The 21,772-nt window shown below is 39.3% G+C and overlaps 2 protein-coding genes across 2 annotated transcripts; both read right to left on the minus strand.

The window, feature by feature from the left end:
* Positions 1–1,527: 1,527 nt before the first annotated feature.
* TAAR8 (trace amine associated receptor 8) lies at positions 1,528–2,830 on the minus strand. Its single transcript, XM_047102753.1, has one exon. It carries the CDS (start codon positions 2,605–2,607, stop codon positions 1,576–1,578), a length of 1,032 nt encoding a protein of 343 aa, XP_046958709.1. The 5' UTR covers positions 2,608–2,830; the 3' UTR covers positions 1,528–1,575.
* A 6,957-nt stretch (positions 2,831–9,787) lies between these two features.
* TAAR9 (trace amine associated receptor 9) lies at positions 9,788–11,274 on the minus strand. The gene has a single exon (XM_047102601.1). It carries the CDS (start codon positions 10,986–10,988, stop codon positions 9,942–9,944), a length of 1,047 nt encoding a protein of 348 aa, XP_046958557.1. The 5' UTR covers positions 10,989–11,274; the 3' UTR covers positions 9,788–9,941.
* Between the last annotated feature and the right edge of the window lie 10,498 nt (positions 11,275–21,772).

Here is a 21,772-nt window from a genome sequence, read left to right on the forward strand (position 1 = left end):
AAGTTTGTGTCACTGATAGCAATAATTGATCATTCTTTCCCTTGCAGAATTTCCAATTGCTAATGATCGCTGGGCCAGCTTTCTTGTGGCAAATTTTTCCATTTGCAGTTTTTCACTTCTGTGCAATGTCCATAGTTGATACCTGATTCCAAGGCCGAATTACTGACCCCAGGATATTACAGGTGAATATTCCGAGATTCTGCCCAGCCATTAAGCAAGAAAGGCTTACCTCCTGCCCCAAAAGCTCCTGGAAGGTACAGACAGTATCACAAATCATTTGCTGAACAGACCCTTGGGTAGTGTCACCCACTCTGGTCTTGTGCCTGTTATGGGCTGTATGGTATCCTTCCAAAATTCATGTATCAAAGTCCTGACCTCTAGTACTTTAGAATGGAACCATGTGCTGAGAAAGGTAATCAAAGAGAGTTTTTTTTTTTTTTTAATTTTTTTTTCAACGTTTATTTATTTTTGGGACAGAGAGAGACAGAGCATGAACGGAGGAGGGGCAGAGAGAGAGGGAGACACAGAATCGGAAATGGGCTCCAGGCTCCGAGCCATCAGCCCAGAGCCTGACGCGGGGCTCGAACTCACGGACCGCGAGATCGTGACCTGGCTGAAGTCGGACGCTTAACCGACTGCGCCACCCAGGCGCCCCATCAAAGAGAGTTTTAAGGGGTGATCCCCAGCCCAATATTTCTGGCCTTCTTACAAGAAGAGGAGATCAAGGGATCCTGGGTGGCTCAGTCGGTTAAGCCTCTGACTCTTGATTTCGGCTCAGCTCATGATCTCACACTTTGTGTCATTGAGCCCTGTGTCAGGCTCTGCACGGACAGCACGAGCCTGCTTAGGATTCTCTCCCTCTCTCTCTCTTTCCCCTTCTCTTGCTCGTGCTTGTATGTGTGGGTGCAATGCTCTCTCTCTCTCTCAAAATAAATAAACATTTAAAATGTGTATTAATAAAGGAGATTAGGACACAGACACACATATGGCATAAACCATATGAGGACGCAGAGAGAAGCTAGCCACCTATAAGGCAAAGAAGGGGGCCCTCAGATGAAACCAGACCTGTTGACACCTTGACTTCGGAATTTTAGCTTTGAAATCATTAGGAACAGAATAAATTGCTCTGGTTTAAGCCACCTAGTCTGTGGTACTTTGTTATGACAGCCCTAGAAATTAATACAGTGTTGCAAAACACACGGAAAGAAAGACCATTTGAAGATAAATGAGAGGTGAGAGGTGACCATAAAAGAGAAAATGATTAGAGAGATCGCAACCGAAATGAGATTCAGAATTCAATGAAATTGGAAGAGACAAGTGCGTATAACAAGGACGCGTACAGAGCACCCAGGCAGATTACGTATGTAAACCACTTCATTATTTACTGTTTAGTTCAGTAATATTTCTGCAATGATTTAATGGAGTTATCTTCTTGTGATTTTGTTCCTAGCTAATTTGAGAAATATATAGCTATTTCCCCAATTTTGAAAGGCTTTATTCATTTCTTATATCTAATTTCATCACAAATGTATCATTTTTAAAATATTTTTAAATTTCTCGACTTAGTGTTCATACTTATTCAACAAATAAACTGATGGTTGATGAGCTCTCCTTTAAAAAGTCTCCACTTAAAATAACTTTGATGGCTTTCCTAAACCAAGGATAAAATAAAGCATAAATCAAAGGGTTAATGGCTGAGTTATAATAAGCACCCCAACAGCAAATCTCATAAATATAGGCAGGGGTTATGAAGCCCATATAGGCATCAATTACTGTATCAATTGTATATGGTAGCCAAGAGATCATAAATGCTACCACTGTGATACCCAGGGTTTTAGCCGCTTTTCTCTCTCTCTTGGCCACTCGGGATCTGTAACTGTCTGAGGATGATTCTGCTTTGCTACCAGTATTTTCAATTTTTATAGCTTGTTGTTTAGCTACTAGAAAAATCTTACTGTAAAGAATTATCATAACAAGGGTGGGTATGAAGAATAACAGAAAATTTATCAAGATCCAGTCTTGATTTACAACAATTTGACAACCACCTATACAGTTGAGGGCACTTACTAAGTCCTTCATGCCATCGTCATTGACGCCTGTATAGAACACGGCACCACTGTATACAAGGGGCAGGATCCAGGAGATGCCAATGCATGTCCCCGACACAGACACCGTGAACTTGGTAGGATAGACCAGAGGCTCAGTAACAGCGATGTACCTGTCGATGGAGATGAAGCACAGATGGAAGAGAGAAGAGTAACAAAACGCCACATCGAAGCAACTGTGCAGGCTACAAAATCTGGCCCCAAAGTACCAGCAGCTCTCCACAGACCTGACCATGCTGAAGGGCATGACGGTCACCCCCACCAGAAAGTCAGCAAAAGCCAGAGACGCAATCAAGAAATTGGCAGGAGAGTGCAGCTGCTTGAAATGCAGAACGGAAGTCATCACCAGCAGGTTTCCAAACACAGCCAGAAAAGACGCGAAACCAAACACTGCATACAGAATCACCCTGGATCCGAGTGAGTAGGGAGTTTTAACACACGATCCGTTCACATTCTCATAGCAAAGCTGCCCAACAGGAGGTGGGGAAAGATGGCCGGGCATGGATTCTGTAGGTTGATGCCTGCTGTCTTTCTGCCCTTCCTTGCAGTAGGAAATAAAGTTTTTCAGTTCTGAGAATCAAAAACAAAAAAATCAAATCGCATATTTGAGCAATTGCTTTTAAGTATTGCCTCCTATTCTATCCTTTCCCCATTTTAAGTATAAAGAGAAGTTAAAAGAATTTCAAAACTCAGAAATGCATCCTTTCTGACTTTAATGCATGCAATTATTTCTGTAATTACATCTAAAGCTCACAGATACTTAATTCCAAGCTAATCTATTATGAATTTTCATCAAGCCTGAATCCATAGTATCTGAAAAATTAAAGAAATGCAATTTAAATACCTGATTCTTTATACCTGTGAGGTCCTTCCTTGCAACGAATAATCACATATAATATAATTACATATTTGAAAAGTCACCTTTTAATAGACTTCCACCTTCACATTGTCTGAGAAGTTAACACCTAGAATGTTTTAGGAAGCCAGCCAATAAACTTCACCCATTATAAATCCTCACTAGGAATCCCTACAGTGTAAGGTGTGAATCCAGAAAGGAAACTTTTGCTAATTATAATTAGTTAAGTTTTTCTGCAGAATGTATTACTCGGTGTTCTATTATGTCGCAGAAAGACGTGATTTTCGTAACCAAGAGATTTCTTTACGTTCAACTTTCCCAAAATAGCCTCATCCAGTACTTGGCAGTATATTACCTGTTTACAAGACTGGCTGCATAATTTGTAGAGACCGGGACAAAATAAAAACATGGAGATCTTTTTTCAACAATATGGACAAAAGTGCCCTTGAGTATAAAGCTTTTTCCTTTTTTCTGCAGTCTTTCTTGAGCTGCTATGATGTTTGATTTTTATTTATCATGTCCCACTTCCTCAGATATGGAGGTGTTTGCAGGGCAAGTGCAGACCCCCACAGATGCCTGGAGACCCTGCCCTAGGACTCAGTACACCTGGCCCACCCATTGCCAGTTTTCCCCTCCCACCAACGGCTGAAACAATATGCGTGCCCAGACTGGGGGGTCTAGGAAGCCGAGGAAGGCATCTGCCCTTCCCCTGGGCCTGCCACCTCAACCAAAGGCAGATTGCTGACACCCTCGGGATTGTAACCTCCACATTGGGCCCCACTCAAAACGTGGGCTGAGGGTGGGTAAAAGGATTGCACTTGCTGTAGCACCCTTCTAATGCGCTGTGGACCTACCAGCCTGGATGGGATAACAACCGCCATGACTTACCCTAAGACCATGGAGCACCATCTTGCTTCAGCCCTCTCTGCCCTGTATCCGGTCCTCCAAGAGGGCAGTCTTAGTAGGTCAGGGTGAGGAAGGGGAGGCTGGACCAAGTTGAAGGTGCCGGTGGTGGAGGGGCTGGGGGACAGGTGGCCGAGAACAAGTCCAAGGGAGCAGGGGAAGTTGTATAATGCAGGATAATCGCATGTAATGTGTTTTGAGGGTTCCAAGCCCCCCATGCATGCTCTGTTGTGTCTTAGGACTTTACATACAAACTCCAAGTCAAAGATAAAATTTTTAAACATTTCAAGATGACAAAAACAGGCATCAAACCCCAATAGCAGAGTTCTGTGCCACTGGGCTGTTCATGAGCCCAAAGAAGGGCCCTGCCTATTTCATTTCAGAGATTAAATGAGCTCTGCAGTAGCAATTAAATGATGAAGCAAAGAAAATCCAACGGGGGTGACAGTGAAACTGCCAGATGGGAAGGTGCAGGAGCTGAGAGCCAGGGAGTTCCAATAGTAGCAGCCTTTCCTGACACAGACGTTGCCCTTGCAATATTAACAGGAATTTAGGGAGCTCAAGTAGGAAATTGAAGATACTGAAAGCTACATAAAAAGATTTCGGGTCTGAGGAAATAAGCTTCCTTTGATCTTATAAGGCAAATAAGAAGTGCTAAACACTTCTGTCCTCCACGACAATATATTTAAGACTTGAAAAACACAAATATGATCTGTCACTTAAGATATAGTATATTGGGGGACTCCTGCGTGGCTCAGTTTGTTGAGAGTTTGACTCATGGTTTTGGTCTAGGTCACGATCTCACACTTGGTTGGGATGGAGCTCAGGTTCCACACCGACAGCACAGAGCCTCTGTGGGATTCTCTCTCTCCTTCTCTCTCTGTCCCTCCCCCACTTGCTCTCTCTGTCTCAAAAGTAAATAAATAGATAAATAGATAAATAAATAAATAAAATATATTGGAATAAGAACAGAACAGATATTAAAGGTGTGACATGAAAACAATTATTCAACTGATCATCCACCAAATTCCTCTCGGTGATACTATCTTATCTTCTCTTTATATTCTCAAACCTGACTCGATTCCATCCCACTCTAATTCGGTAACTTTGCCTCCCTGCCTTCCAAAAATGTGAAACACACAATTGAAAGGCTGAAAGAATGTAGGGCCCCAGGGATGTATGATGGAGGCAGGAAACACGGATGACTCCCAGATTTTTAACTTGCCAACAGGAAAGATACAGTGTGTAGAAGAAAGACGACATTTGGTGAGGAAAGATGATGGGTTAGGTTCGGATTGGACAACGCACAATCTTGTGTTTTCTATGGCAAAGAAGGAAGCACATTACCTGGTAGACCACTTCGGGATCCAAAACAACTTATTCCACCCTTAGGAATACTGTTCGGCTCCATATACTGAGTAACAAAAAAGTCTGCCGGATTTGTATAGGGATTGGAGTCTGGGTCTGGGCTACAGTTAATTGCCATGCAATTTAGTGGCCTAGTGGTGCTAGAGGTGTTCATAATGGTAAAAAAAAAAAAATGCAGTTTAGATTTTATGGAAGTTATCAGTGGGAGAAATATAATGCATTCCTCTGGGGTTCTGAGCAAGGCTATGCTATTTACAGCGAAGGATAAAACACCTTTTGAAAGATGGCTCTTTGGGTGCTATAGAGGCCAAATAGTGATGGGACACTTGACATTGTGATACCAAGTGATCATCTGTGTCTTACTAGCCATGATTATGTAGGTCTTCTTGAATCTTCAAAGTCATAAAGTTGGGTGGGTCTGGCAAATTCTTGGTGAAATGGAAACTATACACCTGGAACCAAGACTGAGCAAAGCCGGACAGCATGAGACTGGAGCCCATGTCACCCACCACAGTTGCACCAGTGTCCCTTCCGTCTCACATTTCAGCAAACTGAAGAGGATGAAAAGAGCTAGCATGGTTTATGGATAAGCTGTCTCAGTCTGTGGGTGCAAACCAAAAATAGACAGCAGTGGCCTTACAGACTTGCGTTGGCCCAGGGATGAAAATCTTCTCAATAGGAAGACTTTTGTTTTGACTAATTATATTAATTGAAGGACACCAAAAAGTTATTCTACCTGAACTTCACTCTTCATTAGCATTTTATTCTTTTTTAAAGTACTTCTCTCTGAATGTCCCCTAAAGTGTCTCTTGGGCCTTCATCCACTCAAAAGGGAAACTCTGAGAATAGTATGTTTTATTGTGAATGCTCGAATATGAACAATTAAATTAACTTAGCCAATGGTTATTGCTTAGGAGCTCAAATTACTGGTGGGAAAGGACACAGCACAAATAGTTGTTCCCAGCCAGCAGTGAAAGGGAGCTCCTAGGAGATGGTAGAAAGTAGAGGCAGGGCAGGCTGGGGACTCAAGTGGAATTTGCCTGTCCCATAAATGCAACCAGGATGAGTTATAACAAGGATCTTATCCATTCTTACCTTTGAAATGGTCTATACTCCTTAGCTTAGTACAGACCTCAGAAGCTAATGAAATTTGTCCTTTGGCATGAGACATAGTTGAGGGCTTATCTTTACATTTGGGGTGTGTGTGTGTGTGTGTGTGTGTGTGTGCGTGTTTGAACGCAATAAATATGTCAGCACCCAAGCAATGCTTGGGAAGATAGTTCATGCGTTTTCATTTCTGAGAAATATTGTTGGTTTTTCTGGCTGGGTCACAATGGTAGGAAATCAATGGCTTTGAAGGCTGACAGACAGAGGTCTAAATACGTAGCTCCAGCATTTAGTGCATATAATTTCTGCAGAGCTGGTTTCCTCATTAATTATTCCTATGACTAATAGTAGCAAGAAAAACAAATACTCCTCATAATCCACATAATAGGAAAGCAAGGTAAGCAGTTTATACACATGTCCTTTTATTTATGTAGATGTATGTAGTTTTTGATTCGGATTTTTAAATTTCTGCCTTCCTTGACTCTTATGAATACACCTAGAGAAGTTATTCTCCATGAAGGGTTTATTTTGACCTTACGTCATTTTCTGAACCAGCTAAGTGGTTCATTCCACAGAACCCTGCAGTTATTCCTGCATGAATTCTGATTTCTAATCAGAAAATATTATGTTGGGTGGGTTTAGGGCAACTTTATCAGTAAGTGGCAGGGCTGTGAATAATCGATCAATAACACATTACAAAGACAGCATAGACCAGGACTAGGTGCTTTCAGAGAGCCAGCAGGGCAACTGGGCACTGTTGTCACGGCATTTCCTCATTTATTCCTGATGTCCCAATTGATGATCACCTGAACCACAGCTATTGTTCTGTGACTTTCAGTGTCTGAGCTCTCCATTTCAACTTTTTCTTTTTTTAATTATACAAAACTTTATACAATGTAGCAGCTGTACTTTCAGGATTTACTAAATTGAGAAAAATACATGTGGACAAAAGCTATAATGAATTCAGTAAGGCTTTTATGTGAATTTTTAGTTTATGAATTAAAAATAAACACATATTTTAAGTAGTAGTACATACATTGTATTTATGTGCCCTACAACATGGGGCATAAGTGGTCTAATTAGTTCTTTGCAAGAGTTCTGCTGCCTCCCGTTGGATGAAGCAGACAACTTGGGAACCAGAGCTCATTAGGATTAAGAGATGCAGCTCAGGAACAAGTGTCAAGGTCAGGTTTTACTCTGAGGACAGTCTTGCAGAATAAAGCCTGTTTCCCATCTCCAATGTGTCTTGTTTCGAATGGATCTATGGCCCTGATGCCGTTTGGTATGCAGCTAGCCAAGAAATTAATAGCTTACTTGTATAAATAATTGAGGTATAGAGGAGGGGACTGATGCTATAGCAATGGTCTAGTTCGTTTGGGGGAAAATAAGCCAGTATTATTTTTTTATAAAAAAGCTTCCTACAAGAAGAATAGAAAAATAAACGAGAGAGCACATTTCAAGTATTATTCTCCATTTACCGATATGTACAACAGCTTCAAAACATCACTGGACAGAATTTCTGCAATTTTATCTAAAGATTACACTCTACATAGTGCGAGTGACCAGAAGTCTAGTATATATTTTTAAGCCTCCCTGATTGATTTTTCTTATTGCTTATGAGTGTCAGTGTAAGTTTACACTTGTACTTGAGAGAAGGACACGTTTCTATGAAGACAACATTCCTGACTCACCATCAAAGGGAAGGAATGAGGGCGGGGCACCTGAGCTGTGAGCCTTTGAAAGGTGGTCAATACACCTGTTCCTTGACTTTACCGTCTCAATCACAAACAGGTACTATGCTACAAAGGCATTCATTCATATTCCTTTCATCCTCTTTAAGTTATCTTTAACTTCCCCCCAAATTCTCTGAGCTCTGTCTGAAAGATATTAACATGCCAATATGAAACAGCTTAATTTCATATAAAATATTTCCAAACAAATTTATTTACAAAATCTGTAACATGTAAAGTTTATGTACCTCTATTTACTTAGCTATCTCTTCTTTTCATTTCATAAAACAGATTTGTACAGAACAGTCTGTGAAAATAAGCAAAGATTTAAGGCTGTGAATCAAAGATTTGAGAAGACGAATCACCCTATTATTAGTTTCTTTCAAATTTTAACTCTACCTTAAAATAGTCAACGCATATTCTTTTAGTTAAAATGAATTAAAATTCATGTGGCTAAGGGGCATCTGGGTGGCTCAGTCAGTTAAGCGTCCGACCTCAGCTCAGGTAATGATCTCACTGTTCGTGGGTCCGAGTCCCCCGTCAGCCTCTGGGCTGACAGCTCGGAGCCTGGAGCCTGCTTCGGATTCTGTGTCTCCCTCTCTCTCTGCCCCTCCCCCACTCGCACTCTGTCTCTGTCTCTCTCTGTCTCCCTCTCTTTCTCAAAAATAAATAAACATATATTTTTAAAAATTCATGTGGCTAAGACAAGCTATCATATGAGAAAACTGGAGCTCTTCCTAAAGTGTATAATGCCAGTTTGGGTGTTAGCTATTCCAAAATAATACTTGGTTATATTTGGGTCACTCAGCTTTATATTTCCAATGTCAAATACAGTGTCTGGTGCAAAGAAAGGACTCAAAAGTCACACATTTGTGAATGTGAAAATTATACATATTTTACTCCAAATTTCTAAACAAGAAGTCCAGAAACCATCTTTTTGTTCACCTGCTTTTTGATTGTAATAAATTATGTTACCCAAAAGTAAGATGTAGTGTGTAATCACATAATCATCACACACGCTTTTTGTGAAGGCAGCCTCTGTGAAATGGAGACAAAGCACTGTCAGGGTTCAGAAAACACAGGAGTTCCAGGGTTTTTTGCACAATGTTCAGTGACTAGGAAGTTCCATATTTCAACTCTCTACAAAGTCCTTTTAGACTAAAAAAAGTTCCAAGAATTTTAATCTTGTATTTACTTTTCAAACAAAGTATATTTTAAAGAGGATTTTGGCCCCAGGGTGCCTGGGTGGCTCAGTGGGTTAAGCATCCGACTCGGTTTCAGCTCAGGTCATCAGTCCTGCATGGGGCTCCCCTCTCACAGCGTGGAGCCTGATTGAGATTCTCTCTCCTTTTTATCTCTGCCCCTTCCCAGCTCTCTCTCTCTCTCTCTCTCTCTCTCTCTCTCTCAGTAAATAATAAATAAACTTTAAAAGAAAAAAAAAAAGATTTTTGTCCCTAAAGCATCTAACTTACAAGTTAGGCAGAAACTCTTCTTTTGCTTCTCTGTTTTTTGGACAACTGAACATTGGTAATGAATGTGGGAGAAACTACAAAGCTTCAAATTGTTTGAAGAAACAAGTAGGAAATTCAGAGAAGATGTTAGAAATTACCATAGAAATTAGAAACCCCTAGAGGAAAACTAAGAATACTAAATAGGAAGTAATCAGGATTTTTTTTTTTTTTGGTCTATAACTAAATTCAAAAAAAAAATGCTGAAGTACATAAGGACAACAAATGCTTTAGAACAACTAAATGTTGAATATAATATCCTCCCACTTGGCAGATGATTACACTTGCCTCTCTTGATTGAAGTGCTTAATTTCACACTTGACCTTAATTCCATGTTAGTTTCCAAATCCCTGCAGCCATCTTGTCACTCTATATCTGCTTCTTCAGAAAACAAATTGATTGTTGACGAATCTCTCCTTAAGACTTTACCACTTATGATAAGTTTTATTGCCTTCCGAAACCATGGGTAAAAGAAAGCATATATCAAGGGATTCATAGCTGAGTTGTAATAAACACACCACACTAAAATCTCATAAACATAAGGAGGAGTTATAAAATTCATGTAAGCATCAATCACGGCATCAATAATGTATGGCAGCCAAGAGACAAGAAATGCTGTCATAGCAATACCCAATGTTTTAGCAGCTTTTCTCTCTCTCTTTGCTACCCGTTCTTTGTAACTCTCTGAGGAAGACTGAGCATGGCTGGCTGAACTTTCTATCTTCCTAGCCTGATGTTTGGCCACCAAAAAGATCTTACCATATATAAACACCATGGCGACAGTGGGTATAAAGAATAGAAGGAAACAAAGTAGAACCCAATTTTGATTCAGTGGCGCCTGACACCCTCCTACACAGGTGAGAGCAACAACCAAGTCCTCGATTCCTTCCTCATTGGCCCCAGTGTAGAAGATGGAAAAACTATAGGTGATGGAAAAGAACCAAGAGAGAACAATGCATATGCCTGATACCAAGACAGTAAACTTGGTTGGATAAGTCAGAGGATCAGTTACAGCAATATATCTATCAACGGAGATACAGCATAAATGAAATAAAGAGGCAAAACAGAAGGAAGTATCAAAACATGTATGAAATTTACAGTAACTCTCCCCGAAGTACCAGCAGCTCTCCACAGACCTCACTGTGCTGAAGGGCATGACAGTCACCCCCACCAAGAAGTCAGCGCAGGCCAGGGACACGATCAGAAAGTTTGTAGGTGTGTGCAGCTGTTTGAAGTGAAGGATAGCAATAATAACCAGTAAGTTTCCAAACATGGCCAGCACAGCCCCCAAACCAAGGACTGTGTACAGAATTGCTCGAGGACCCGGTGAGTACGAGGTTTTAATGCAGGATCCATTCACATTCTCATAGCAAAGTTCCACAGCTGCAGCTTGGGCGGAATTGTTCACCATTGCCCTGTGGTTCGAATTACTTTAAAGTTGTCAAATTCCCTATTTAAACGATTTAAAACAAGAAGAGGTTAATTTCAAGAGTGTCTAGGAGGGGGGAAATATCCAGTTAAAATGGAGGCTAGTAATTTTCTACCTTTTTTTTTTTTTTGGCATGTTAACTACCACCCCTTGATCTTTCTAAAAAGTATCCCCATGTTTTTAATATATTTAGAGTGGGAACTTGTTTCAGAAAGCCATTAAATTATAGTCAAGTATAGTATAAAATAAATAATTGGCAATACATTTAGTCCAACGATATATATGTACATCTTAGGTATTAGATTGAGATCAGATAATAATAGATTAATATATATTAAAATGTAATTGGCTCATCATTAGAAAAATCCCCTTTTTTGTGTGACTTTACCTTTGGAAAGTTCACCTGTAACCACCTGAGTTGAGAAATAATTAGGCTACCAAAGGTTGAGTTATATTCACTAAGTTATCTCCCCTGAGTAGCTACTTCAGCAGTAATGACAAGCTATACTCCATTTTTTCAAGAAGGGAAAAATAAATTATGTCTTCAAATTATGACCTCAAAATCCCTATAGTATAGCATGTGAAGACCGAGGAAACATTTGTTCATAATAGCTTGGTAACTTACTTAGGTAACACGCTTCTTCTATTGCTTATATTTTCAGAGTTTGGGTGTGGTTTTTTTTTTTTTTCTTTTTTATTTGCTCATGGTTTGGACAGCTTGAGATGATTTGCAGAACTATTCTTAGAAAGTGATACTAATATAATTTGTGTGTAAGTATTTTCCAGGCTAATAGCTAGTGTCAGATGTCTAAATTCGATAAGATTGTTTGAAATAAACAATAATTCCCCTAGATGATAAGATTGATTAAAGTAAACAATAATTCCTCTAGACCTTCACCTCTCCATTCTTAAAAAAAAAAAAAATAGTATAGTTGTAAAACTAGCACAGAGAAGTAGGCACTCCCTGGAGTACACTGGATCTAATTTGTAGATTAGTCACGTCTCTGGCAGGAATGGATTCAAGCAAAGTTACCCAAAGTTCAAATAGAGAATAAGTTTCTTTCTTTAGGTATCTGAGAGTTTTTCTTTTAATCCTGAGACACACAGTCTTAAAACAGTTTGCAGATCTCACCAAATAACAGTGAATAATTAATTTTTACTTTATTTCATCATGAAAAGGTATAATCTTGCATCTAAATCTTAATGTTTGAACTAGAGAGTGGAGTATTTGTATTGCCATGTATCCCATATCATAGGTCTGACCTCTGTTGAAAGTGAAGGATCCTAGAAAAAGCTATATGCATGGGGCGCCTGGGTGGCTCAGTCGGTTGAGCGTCCGACTTCGGCTCAGGTCATGATCTCACAGTCCGTGAGTTTGAGCCCCACATCGGGCTCTGTGCTGACAGCTCAGAGCATGGAACCTGGAGCCTGTTTCAGATTCTGTGTCTCCATCTCTCTCTGAACCTCCCCCATTCATGCTCTCTTTCTCTGTCTCAAAAATCAATAAAGGTTAAAAAAATTAAAAAAAAAAAAAGAAAAAGCTATATGCATACATATAGGTGTGTATACCTTTTATCTACTTATCTATACTCTCCAGGTAGTAGAATTCACTAGTCTGTAAATTTTAAGTGTTTGTGTACAGGGGTATGTCGGTGTGGGGGGTGTGGGAGGCGGGGGTATACACCCATGGTGTTTTCAGGCTTTGCCATTCTGGGTGTTTTAAGTCAATTCATTTTTCCTTTTATTTCTCAGTTTAATGCTTTATTTAGGCCCTCACTGGTTTGATGGCATAAATCTATGTCCCATCTTTACTCCTGGGATTCCCCACTTGAGTGCATCCATGTACTCACAAGTTAGTCTACCCAATAAAATCTCCATTTGACATGCTCTGTATTTTCTTCTTCCTCCTCAGCTATCCTGATAAAGTCTACTAGATCTCTTATTTTATTCTCAGTCTGACTAAAGGAATTTTACCACTGCCACCATAGATGATGCCCTACCTGAAAGTCTGAGTGTCTATGTAAAAGATAATATCCTCCCCAACCTTTAACCAACCCCCCCCCCGCCATTTCATTGGTGTCCAAGTAATGCTTCTACTGTGCAAAACAAAAAACAAAAAAAAAAAAACAAAAAAAAAAAAACCCTGAGCCCTTCTTCAGGTCTTCATACTCGGACCTTAGAATAACAGATTTCAGTCCTATAGAAGGTCTTAAAATGTGTCCTTCCATAGAAGCAAAGACCCTTGAGAAGTAACGAGTACTCCTAAGACCCACATCTTTGTGCTTAATACTTGTCACCAGTAAAATGAAATAGAGCTTCAAAAAAACATGGTTCATCCAAGTGATGGGACAGGGAAGGTATAGGAATAAACTGGAATATATTTTTATATCAGAAACTAAGACAGAGATTTTTTTTAATGTTGGCATTTTATAAAGACACTGTTGCTAACTTGAATAGATTCCCACTAGTCAAATTTGGATAATTTGCGTGCCAAAATAATGAGGGAGAATAAAAGGTTGTAAATGGGTGTATTGTGTGGGGAAAGGGAATCTATAAAACCATGCTAATGATAGATAGATTAGATAGATAGATAGATAGATAGATAGATAGATAGATAGATGATAGATAGATAGATAGATAGATTAAGAAGGGCTCTTCCTTACAGTAGAATACCAAGCACAGCTGACATAGAGAAAGTGCTAGAGCTGGAACATCATAATTTTGGAAGCATCACATTAATATTGACTAAAGCAAGAATCATCTATTGATGCTAAATCTTAGAATTGGGGAGAAGAATTTTGATGAGAATCTGGTATTTATATGGTATAAAATGTCATCTCCTACTGACTCCTTATTAGTTGCAAGAGAAATAAAAATAGTAGCTATCCAGTGAAGCAATCAAATAAAACCTTGACTGGGTAATCAAATCAACATCACTAATGATTTTGATTGAGGAGGACATGGCCACATATACCTCTGGAGAGATATTCTGAGAGGCACACGATAAGATGTATATGGTATTCCAGTCAGGAATGCATAACCAGAATCTAATCATGAAGAAATTTCAGATAATACCAAGTTGAGAAACATTCTATTTTTGAAAGGCAGGAGGAGGGAAGGTTATAGTCTTCAAAAATGTTTGTGTCATAAAAGACTGAAGAACCTTTCCAGAATAAAGAAGACTGAAGGGCTAGACAACTAAAGGAAATGTGTGGTTTTAGAATGGAATGTATTACTGGGCCAATCGACAAAATGGAAATATGAGTGGTAGATGGTAAAAGTATTGTGTCAGTATTAAATTACTGAGATGTTTAGGGCTAATGGGCCATGATGTATACAACTTACTCTGAGATGGTTCAGGAAGAAAATTATATTCTCATATTGACAAAGATGGAGAGAGAGCAAATGTCAAAGCAAACAGGGCAAAATTTTCCTAGGTGAACCCAGATAAAGAGTACGTAAGTGTGCTTTGTCCAACTTTGCACAACTTCTCTGCGGGTTTAAAATTATTTCCAAATAAAAACTTTCTTTTGCAAAACACAATTTTGAAAACTTGGACCTTTAGTAGCTTCCTTTTTATTCATCATTATGTGCAAGCCACTCTCAACCCCCCACCACCTTGCCCATAGAAAACCTCCATACCAGCAGTGGTTCTGGTGTCCTGCCTGAGTGAACCAACCTCTCCTGTTCACACCGCCACTGTAAGTGCAGAAAGCCTTGAGATGCATCTCATTTTAACATAATGCTACCTTTTACACCCCCGAAGCACAACGCTTCACATCTTCACTCGTATTTCTGTAACTTCATGATTTCTCTGTGAACAACAGAGAACATAAAATGAGTCTATCTGAGTGGCTACGGTTGTAGAATAGGGAGGAATAGTTTGCCCCATCTGAGAGGCAGGGCTGTGAATCATGGAGGAACTTAGGAAACCAGAAAAAGGGAAATGGTAATTGTGCTTCTACCCAAAATTGACTTTGAAGTGGTTTTTTGGGTGCCCAGAATATAATCCTACACCAACAGAACCAGAATTTCATGTAAGGAACCTAGGCATTGTAGGTATATTCAGTGACCATATAGTGAAAGCCATTAGCAATTGCCAGAATTCAACCAAATGTCATTTTAATATTTAAAAATTGAGACATTAGGAAAGAATGCATGAATAAAGCAGAAATGAGGTGCAAAGATGTTAAGAGGTAGATGGAACATTCATGGACAGGATCTTCCTTTAGAAAAAGAATACAAAATTACAAAAGCAAAGTTAGTTATGTAACTGTGAAGTAGAGAAAAGAAATCACCAGGGTTTCTTAGTTTTTACCTAAGAAACTAGGTAAACTTGAGCCTAAGTGTCCATCTTGTTATCAAGCACCTGATGTGAGAGGTACTTCCATGACCATCCACTTGAAAATTGCTTCTTCCCATAATAATCACTGTGGCCCTTGAGAGCTTGGAGATGTATCATTCAATAGAAGAATCCTTCCATATTAATTTCAACAAATGTGAGTAATCATTTAATTCAAAGCTGAGATTGTTATCTGGTCATTTTGGGCTCTGAAAGCTACCAGGCATAAAAGGGGATTAGGGGGGTGCCTGGGTGGCTCAGCTGGTTAAGCATCTGACTCTTGATTTTGGCTCAGGTCATGATCTCACGGTCATGAGATCGAGCCCCACGTCAGACACCATGCTGACAGTGTGGATGGAGTCGGCTTGGGATTCTCTCTCTACCTCTCTCTCTGCCCCTCCCCTGCTTGCACTCTCTCTCTCTCTCTCTCTCTCTCTCTCAAAAATAAATAAATAAACCTAAAAAAAAAAAAAAAGGAGGTTAGGATATTTGCTCCTGCAACAGTAAAACAGTAACCCTGGGCTGTCCTGTGTAGTGAGCACAGTAAGTGATATGGCTGGAACTCTTGACCAGTGGCAAAGGTTAAAGAAATAACTTAGTCAAATAAAGGTAGGATTTCTAAAGGCTCGATTTTCTCAGAAATGAAGCACCCCCACTGAGTAAATAAACCTAACAGCTAAGGTACTGGCTGAAGGCAAAGGAAGACGAAATCAGTGGTGGGAAAAAAAATACATATGTCAACTACAACCCCATGATCAATTGTAGAAAAGGGGATTATTTCACTTAACATAATGTTCCCAGTATCTTAATTTTAAAACATGTATAGTATAATTCCCTTTTTCATTTCTTTTATCTCCTTCTATCTCACTACTTTACATAGGGTGTATTAGTGGTGTTTAACTTTATAATTTACTCTGTAAGCTATTGGACATTGAGAGAGGATTGTATACCATCCAGAAATCATAAACTTGGAGCTGGAAGTAATAATTAAGAGGACCGAGTTGCCACTTGGGTAAGAGGTGAATGTGTGTGGGGTTATATAAGGAATACTATGTGAAGAGAAAATGAAGCACTTGAAAATGTAAGTATGGGGAAAAGAGAATGTTGACTGTAGGCGACATGTATTAATTTGAATGCCCAGTATTCAAATATTCTTCCTATTGTGACAATACCAAGCTAGGGGAAATCAACACCTACCTGTGTTATGACCCTCTCCCTACACCAATGCCCAAAGGGTGAATGCACATATCCATTCAGAACTCAGATAAGAGGTTCTTCACAGCAGCTGCAGTAGAGTCCAAAGAGCAGGCGATAATGTTGTTCCATTAATAGGGTGGCAGAGGCCAGCTGAGAAAGAAAATTCCTGCAGAGGAATCTTCCTCTGGTTCATCTCTGAATCTGGTTCTCCAGCCTTCCTAGAGATTTGGGGGCTTGATCTCATGACCGTGAGATCATGACCTCAGCTGAAATCAAGAGTCAGATGCATAACCAGCTGAGCCACCCAGGCGCCCCTCCCCCCCCAATCTCCTTTTATGCCTGGTAGTTTTTGGAGCTCAAGAATCTTCCTAGAGATCTCCTGCCTACCCTAAACCTTTCTAATTAGTTGAATTTCTCCATAAAACCACTTAAAATGAGAAATGAGAATGAGAAAAAATGAGAATTCCAGGGTGATTGCTTGCTTTGGGGCTTAGATTACCCACAGAGGAGAAAGTTGGGGTAGGAATTGGGGAGGGGCGGGGATTTTCAAGCGGGGTTTGCTTAAGCTGAGATACCTATGGACAAACAACCTGGGACTTGTCCACTGGACAAATGGACAGATTTGTGTAGAAGCAAAAGGCTAGCAAGTGTTATTGGGGACCATCATATGTCATCATCAATCACTGAGGAAACTGACGGTGCTAAGGGAATGATTACTTTTTATGAATATACTATGTGTCAGACATCTACTGAGAGTCACTATAACACCATAAAATTACAAGTCAGTGAGTGACTTTACAATTCCACATTATGGCCTGAATAAAATTTTCCAAGATGCTAGATTTATTTTGTAGAGCATGGAACAAATTAGGTATAATGATGAAATTTCCATTATTAGATTCTCTCTGGACCAAAATCTTATTGATGCAATATTTTCCATCACATAGTTCAAATGATATTACAGGGTTTTTTTTCAGCCATTAAAAAAATTTCCGTTTCTTGACTTATCGGTGTCAAATATATCTTCAGTTGAGACAGTTTCTTTGATTTTAAGAAAAAACTGTGTTTCTAAACACTATATTCTTGGTTTGAGAGGATTTAATTTATAATCTAGAAATCATATACTTAATAGTAATATAAATTATTATGCTTGAAAATTGGATCCCCAAAATAATAGGTAAAAATGTGAAGGGGAATGGGGCATATTAACTCATTACCTCTTGGCATGTTTTTTTTTTTCAAATTTTTATTTAAATTCTAGTTATTTAACATATAGTGTAATATTGGTATCAGGACTAGAACTTAGCAATTCATCACTTACATATAATATCCAGGCTCATCATAACAAGTGCCCTTCTTAGCACCTATCACCTATTTAGCCCACCCCCCACCTACCTCTTCTATCAACTCTCAATCCAATCTCTATCATTAAGAGTCTCTTGTGGTTTGTTCCCCTCTCTTTCTTTTTTTTCTTCCCATGTGTTCATCTGTTTTGTTTCTTAAATTCAACATATGAGTGAAATCATACGGTATTTGTCTTTCTCTGACTGATTTATTTTGCTTAGCATCATACACCCTAGCTCCATCCATGTTGTTGCAAATGGCAAGATTTCATTCTTTCTGATGGCTAAACGCCATGTCCTTCTTACGGAACTATTTCAAAAGTAAGGTCTCCATTCTCTTTTAGGGCGCTCTCATTTTTTTCCCTCATACTCTGCTGCCCCTTAGCGGTCACTCTGAACAGTACTGGGCAGCCCAAACAAAAGCTAAGTCGGTAAATGCCCAGAAAGAAGTGTCTCTTTAAAAATGAGCCCCTTTGCCAACAAAATTAGCCCCTTCCCCCCATCCCTGCACAATAAGCCCCACACCAAACACTTTGAAAGCTTGTCAGGTAGGTGGCTATCTCCACTCTCTCTTCCAAGCCAGCCCTCCAAAGAAACGGACAATTTTTCAAACTTTGGTCCTCATTAGAATCATGTGAGGTTCTTAAGCTCTCCAGGTGCTACACCCCAAAGTTCCAACCTCTCTCTAGCACTGAAGTAAAACCCGAAATATGCTTCTTTAACCAAGCATCCCACACAATTCTGTCATTCTTCTACAGACCCCTTTTTTGAGAAACATTGCTCCAGGGGAATCAGCACAGTGGTCAAGGACAGAACTCTAAATTTAGGTCAGAAAAATCACGTCCATTCATTCCACTCAGACTTGCTGAGCACCTTCTAGTGCCAGGCATCCGTGCGAGGTGCTAAGAACACAGATAAAAGCCACAATCCCTAACTTGAATAAGTTCATAGTTGAGTTTGGGAGAGGCCAAGTAAACAATTACAGTGCTCTGAGATAAGAACTCTGGAAAGAGAGACTCAGACGAGCACTCCCAGAGATGTAGAGGGGGGTAGGGGAGGGCCTTGGGGAGAGCCAGTTTGATGGCATTTACCTTAGAAAGTTCTCCAGGTAGAGATTCTGAATTGAGTTAGGAAGGATGGATGAGTGGCACTTAAGCTTCCCGTTTCTGTGACCCTGCACACATCGCCAAACTCTCTGAGCTTCACCTGGTCACTTGCATAACTAAAGGACAGGTTATATGCCTGTGGATTTGTAATTGTGTGGCTGTTTCTGGTGCTTTTCGCTTTTACTTGACAGTGTATCTTAGGGTTTACTGTCATTGCAGTGTTTGTGACAGGTGAAATAAAGCACCCCAAGATGTCGTTCACTGACTCCAGATAGATCCACCCCCCTAATGTTTTATGGTCCCATTTACACATAGGGTGCAGATGCCTTATGAAGGACAGCTGCTACTCTTCCAACTAAAACAGGTAAGATCCTAACTGCTCACTGAATCTCCTTAATAATTTCACGATAATCTACCAAACGGAAAGGTGTAATGCATTTATATGTAGCCTTGTCATTGATCGTGGAACTTCAGTGAAACCCAAGAAATGTCCAAATGGAAAACAGGCTGAGACCATGTAAGATGAGAGGAAATGGGAAGGACCAGAGATGGAGGGAAGGGGTAAGGAGAAGAAGACAGAGGGAAGGATGGTAATTCTCCCTCCTTCGCAGCCCAGCACCGCAAACACCTCTTCATGAGGTTCCTCCTAAAGCAAGGTCACCAGCCGTGCACAGTGTGAAAATGGAGGTAGGGGCTTTGACTCACTTCCCAGGATTCACAGAGAGTAAAGTGAAGAAGTAGGATTTGTATGAACCTGTCCTAGATTTCCACTCTTTCTGTAAGCTATCTGAGGACAAGGACTTTGTAGTGACCTTTTATCTCCGTCTTCCTCATTTCAGTGGCTTGTGAAAAGGGAGGCACTGAAAATCATATTGATGACTTCAGGAAGGAAAAAGGAAGTTGGAGAAAGAGTGGTTTAGCAAGTTTTGAGGAGAAGAGACATTGGAACTCATAACCGGGAGAATTCAAAGCCAAGACTCAGCTGATTATCTCCTAAACTATAGATGAGCTGACTATTGTAGGAAGTCCTTCACTATTGTTAATATTTACACTTTTTTTACAATCTCCAATAATCTTTATTCCAATCTTTAACACCATATTGCTTTTTAAATTGAGATATAATTGACATTACGATGGTGTTAATTCTAGGTATACAACATAATGGTGATGAGAACTTTTAACATGGACTCTCTTAGCAACTTTCAAATATACAATACAGTATTATTAATCATAGTAACCACTCTTCCCTGGATTTATTTATTTTATAACTAGAAGTTTATAACTTTTGACCGCCTTTACTCATTTTGCCCACCCCCTACCCCCTCCCCTCCCTCTGGCCACCACCAATCTGTTCTCTGGCAACTACCAACCTATTGTTTGTACCTTCAAGTTTGTTTGTTTGTTTGTTTGTTTGTTTTCAATTCTATGTATGTGACATACAGGTTTTGTCTTTCTCTATATGATCTACTTCATTTAGCATAGTCATAGTGCCCTCAAGTTCCATCCATGTTGCAAATGGCAGAATTTCCTTCCTTTTTATGGTTAAATAATATTTCACTATGCATGTGTTTGTGTGCGTGCGTGCGTGTGTGTGTGTATTCCAGTTTTTTTATGCATTCATCTATCAGTGAACAATTAGGTCATTTCCCTGTCTTGGCTATTGTAAATAATGCTGCAGTGAACGTGAGGATGTAGATATCTTTTCGAACCAGTGACTTTGTTTCTTTCAGATAAATACCAAGAAGTAGCATCAGTGGATCATATGGTAGTTTTGTTTAATTTTTTGAGGACCCTCCATGCTATTTTCCATAGTAGCTGTGTCAATTTACATTCCCACCAACAGTGCATGAAGGTTGTCTTTCTCTATATCCTCACTAATATTTGCTATCTCTTGATTTTTGATAATAGCCATTCCAACGGGAGTAAGAAGATAGGTCATTGTGGTTTTGATTTGCATTTCCCTGATGATTAAAAATATCTGCACTTCACATACTTATATATGTGTCTTCTTTGGAAAACTGTGTATTCAGGTCTTCTGCCAATTTTTAAGTTGGATTATCTTTTTGCTATTGTCATATGAGTTCTTTGTAATTTTTGGATATTAACCGTTTGTCAAATACATGATTTGCAAATATCTTCTTCCATTCCATAGTTTGCCTTTTTGTTTTATCGATGATGTCCCCTGCTGTCCAGGAGCTATTTAGTTTGATGTGGTCCCACTTGTTTATTTTTGCTTTTGTTGCCTTTGGTGTCAAATCCAAGACTGATGCCTAAGAGCTTACTCCCAATGTTTTCTTCTAGAAGTTCTATGGTTTCAGGTCTTATGTTCAATATTTTGCATGCGGTTCTTCAGTTTACTTAACACAATTTGTTAAAGAAATTATTTTTTCCTATTGTATGTTCTTGGCTCCTTTGTCATAAATTAACCGATCAGATATGCATAGGTTTATCCCTGGGCTCTGTATTCTGTTCCATTGATCTATGTATCTCTTTTTGTGACAATGCCATACTGTTTTGATTACTATGGTTTCTAATATACTTTGATATTTAAACTTTCAAAGACTGCGTTCCAGAATAATCTCACCACAAATAGAATTTATGGAAAACATTCTCTCTTCAACTATAAAGACCAAAGAATATATATAATGGAATATTTTATATTATTATTATACATATTATTGTTTATATATGTATGTATATTGTGCATATGTGTATAATATTATTGCATATATAATAATACTGTAATATAGGTCATTTCATTATAGTTGCCCAAGCATT

The sequence above is a fragment of the Lynx rufus genome, unplaced genomic scaffold (assembly GCF_022079265.1).
Source record: "Lynx rufus isolate CCGP_SWC_20201006 ecotype Redwood Valley unplaced genomic scaffold, mLynRuf1.p SCAF_6, whole genome shotgun sequence".
Taxonomy (NCBI): domain Eukaryota; kingdom Metazoa; phylum Chordata; class Mammalia; order Carnivora; family Felidae; genus Lynx; species Lynx rufus.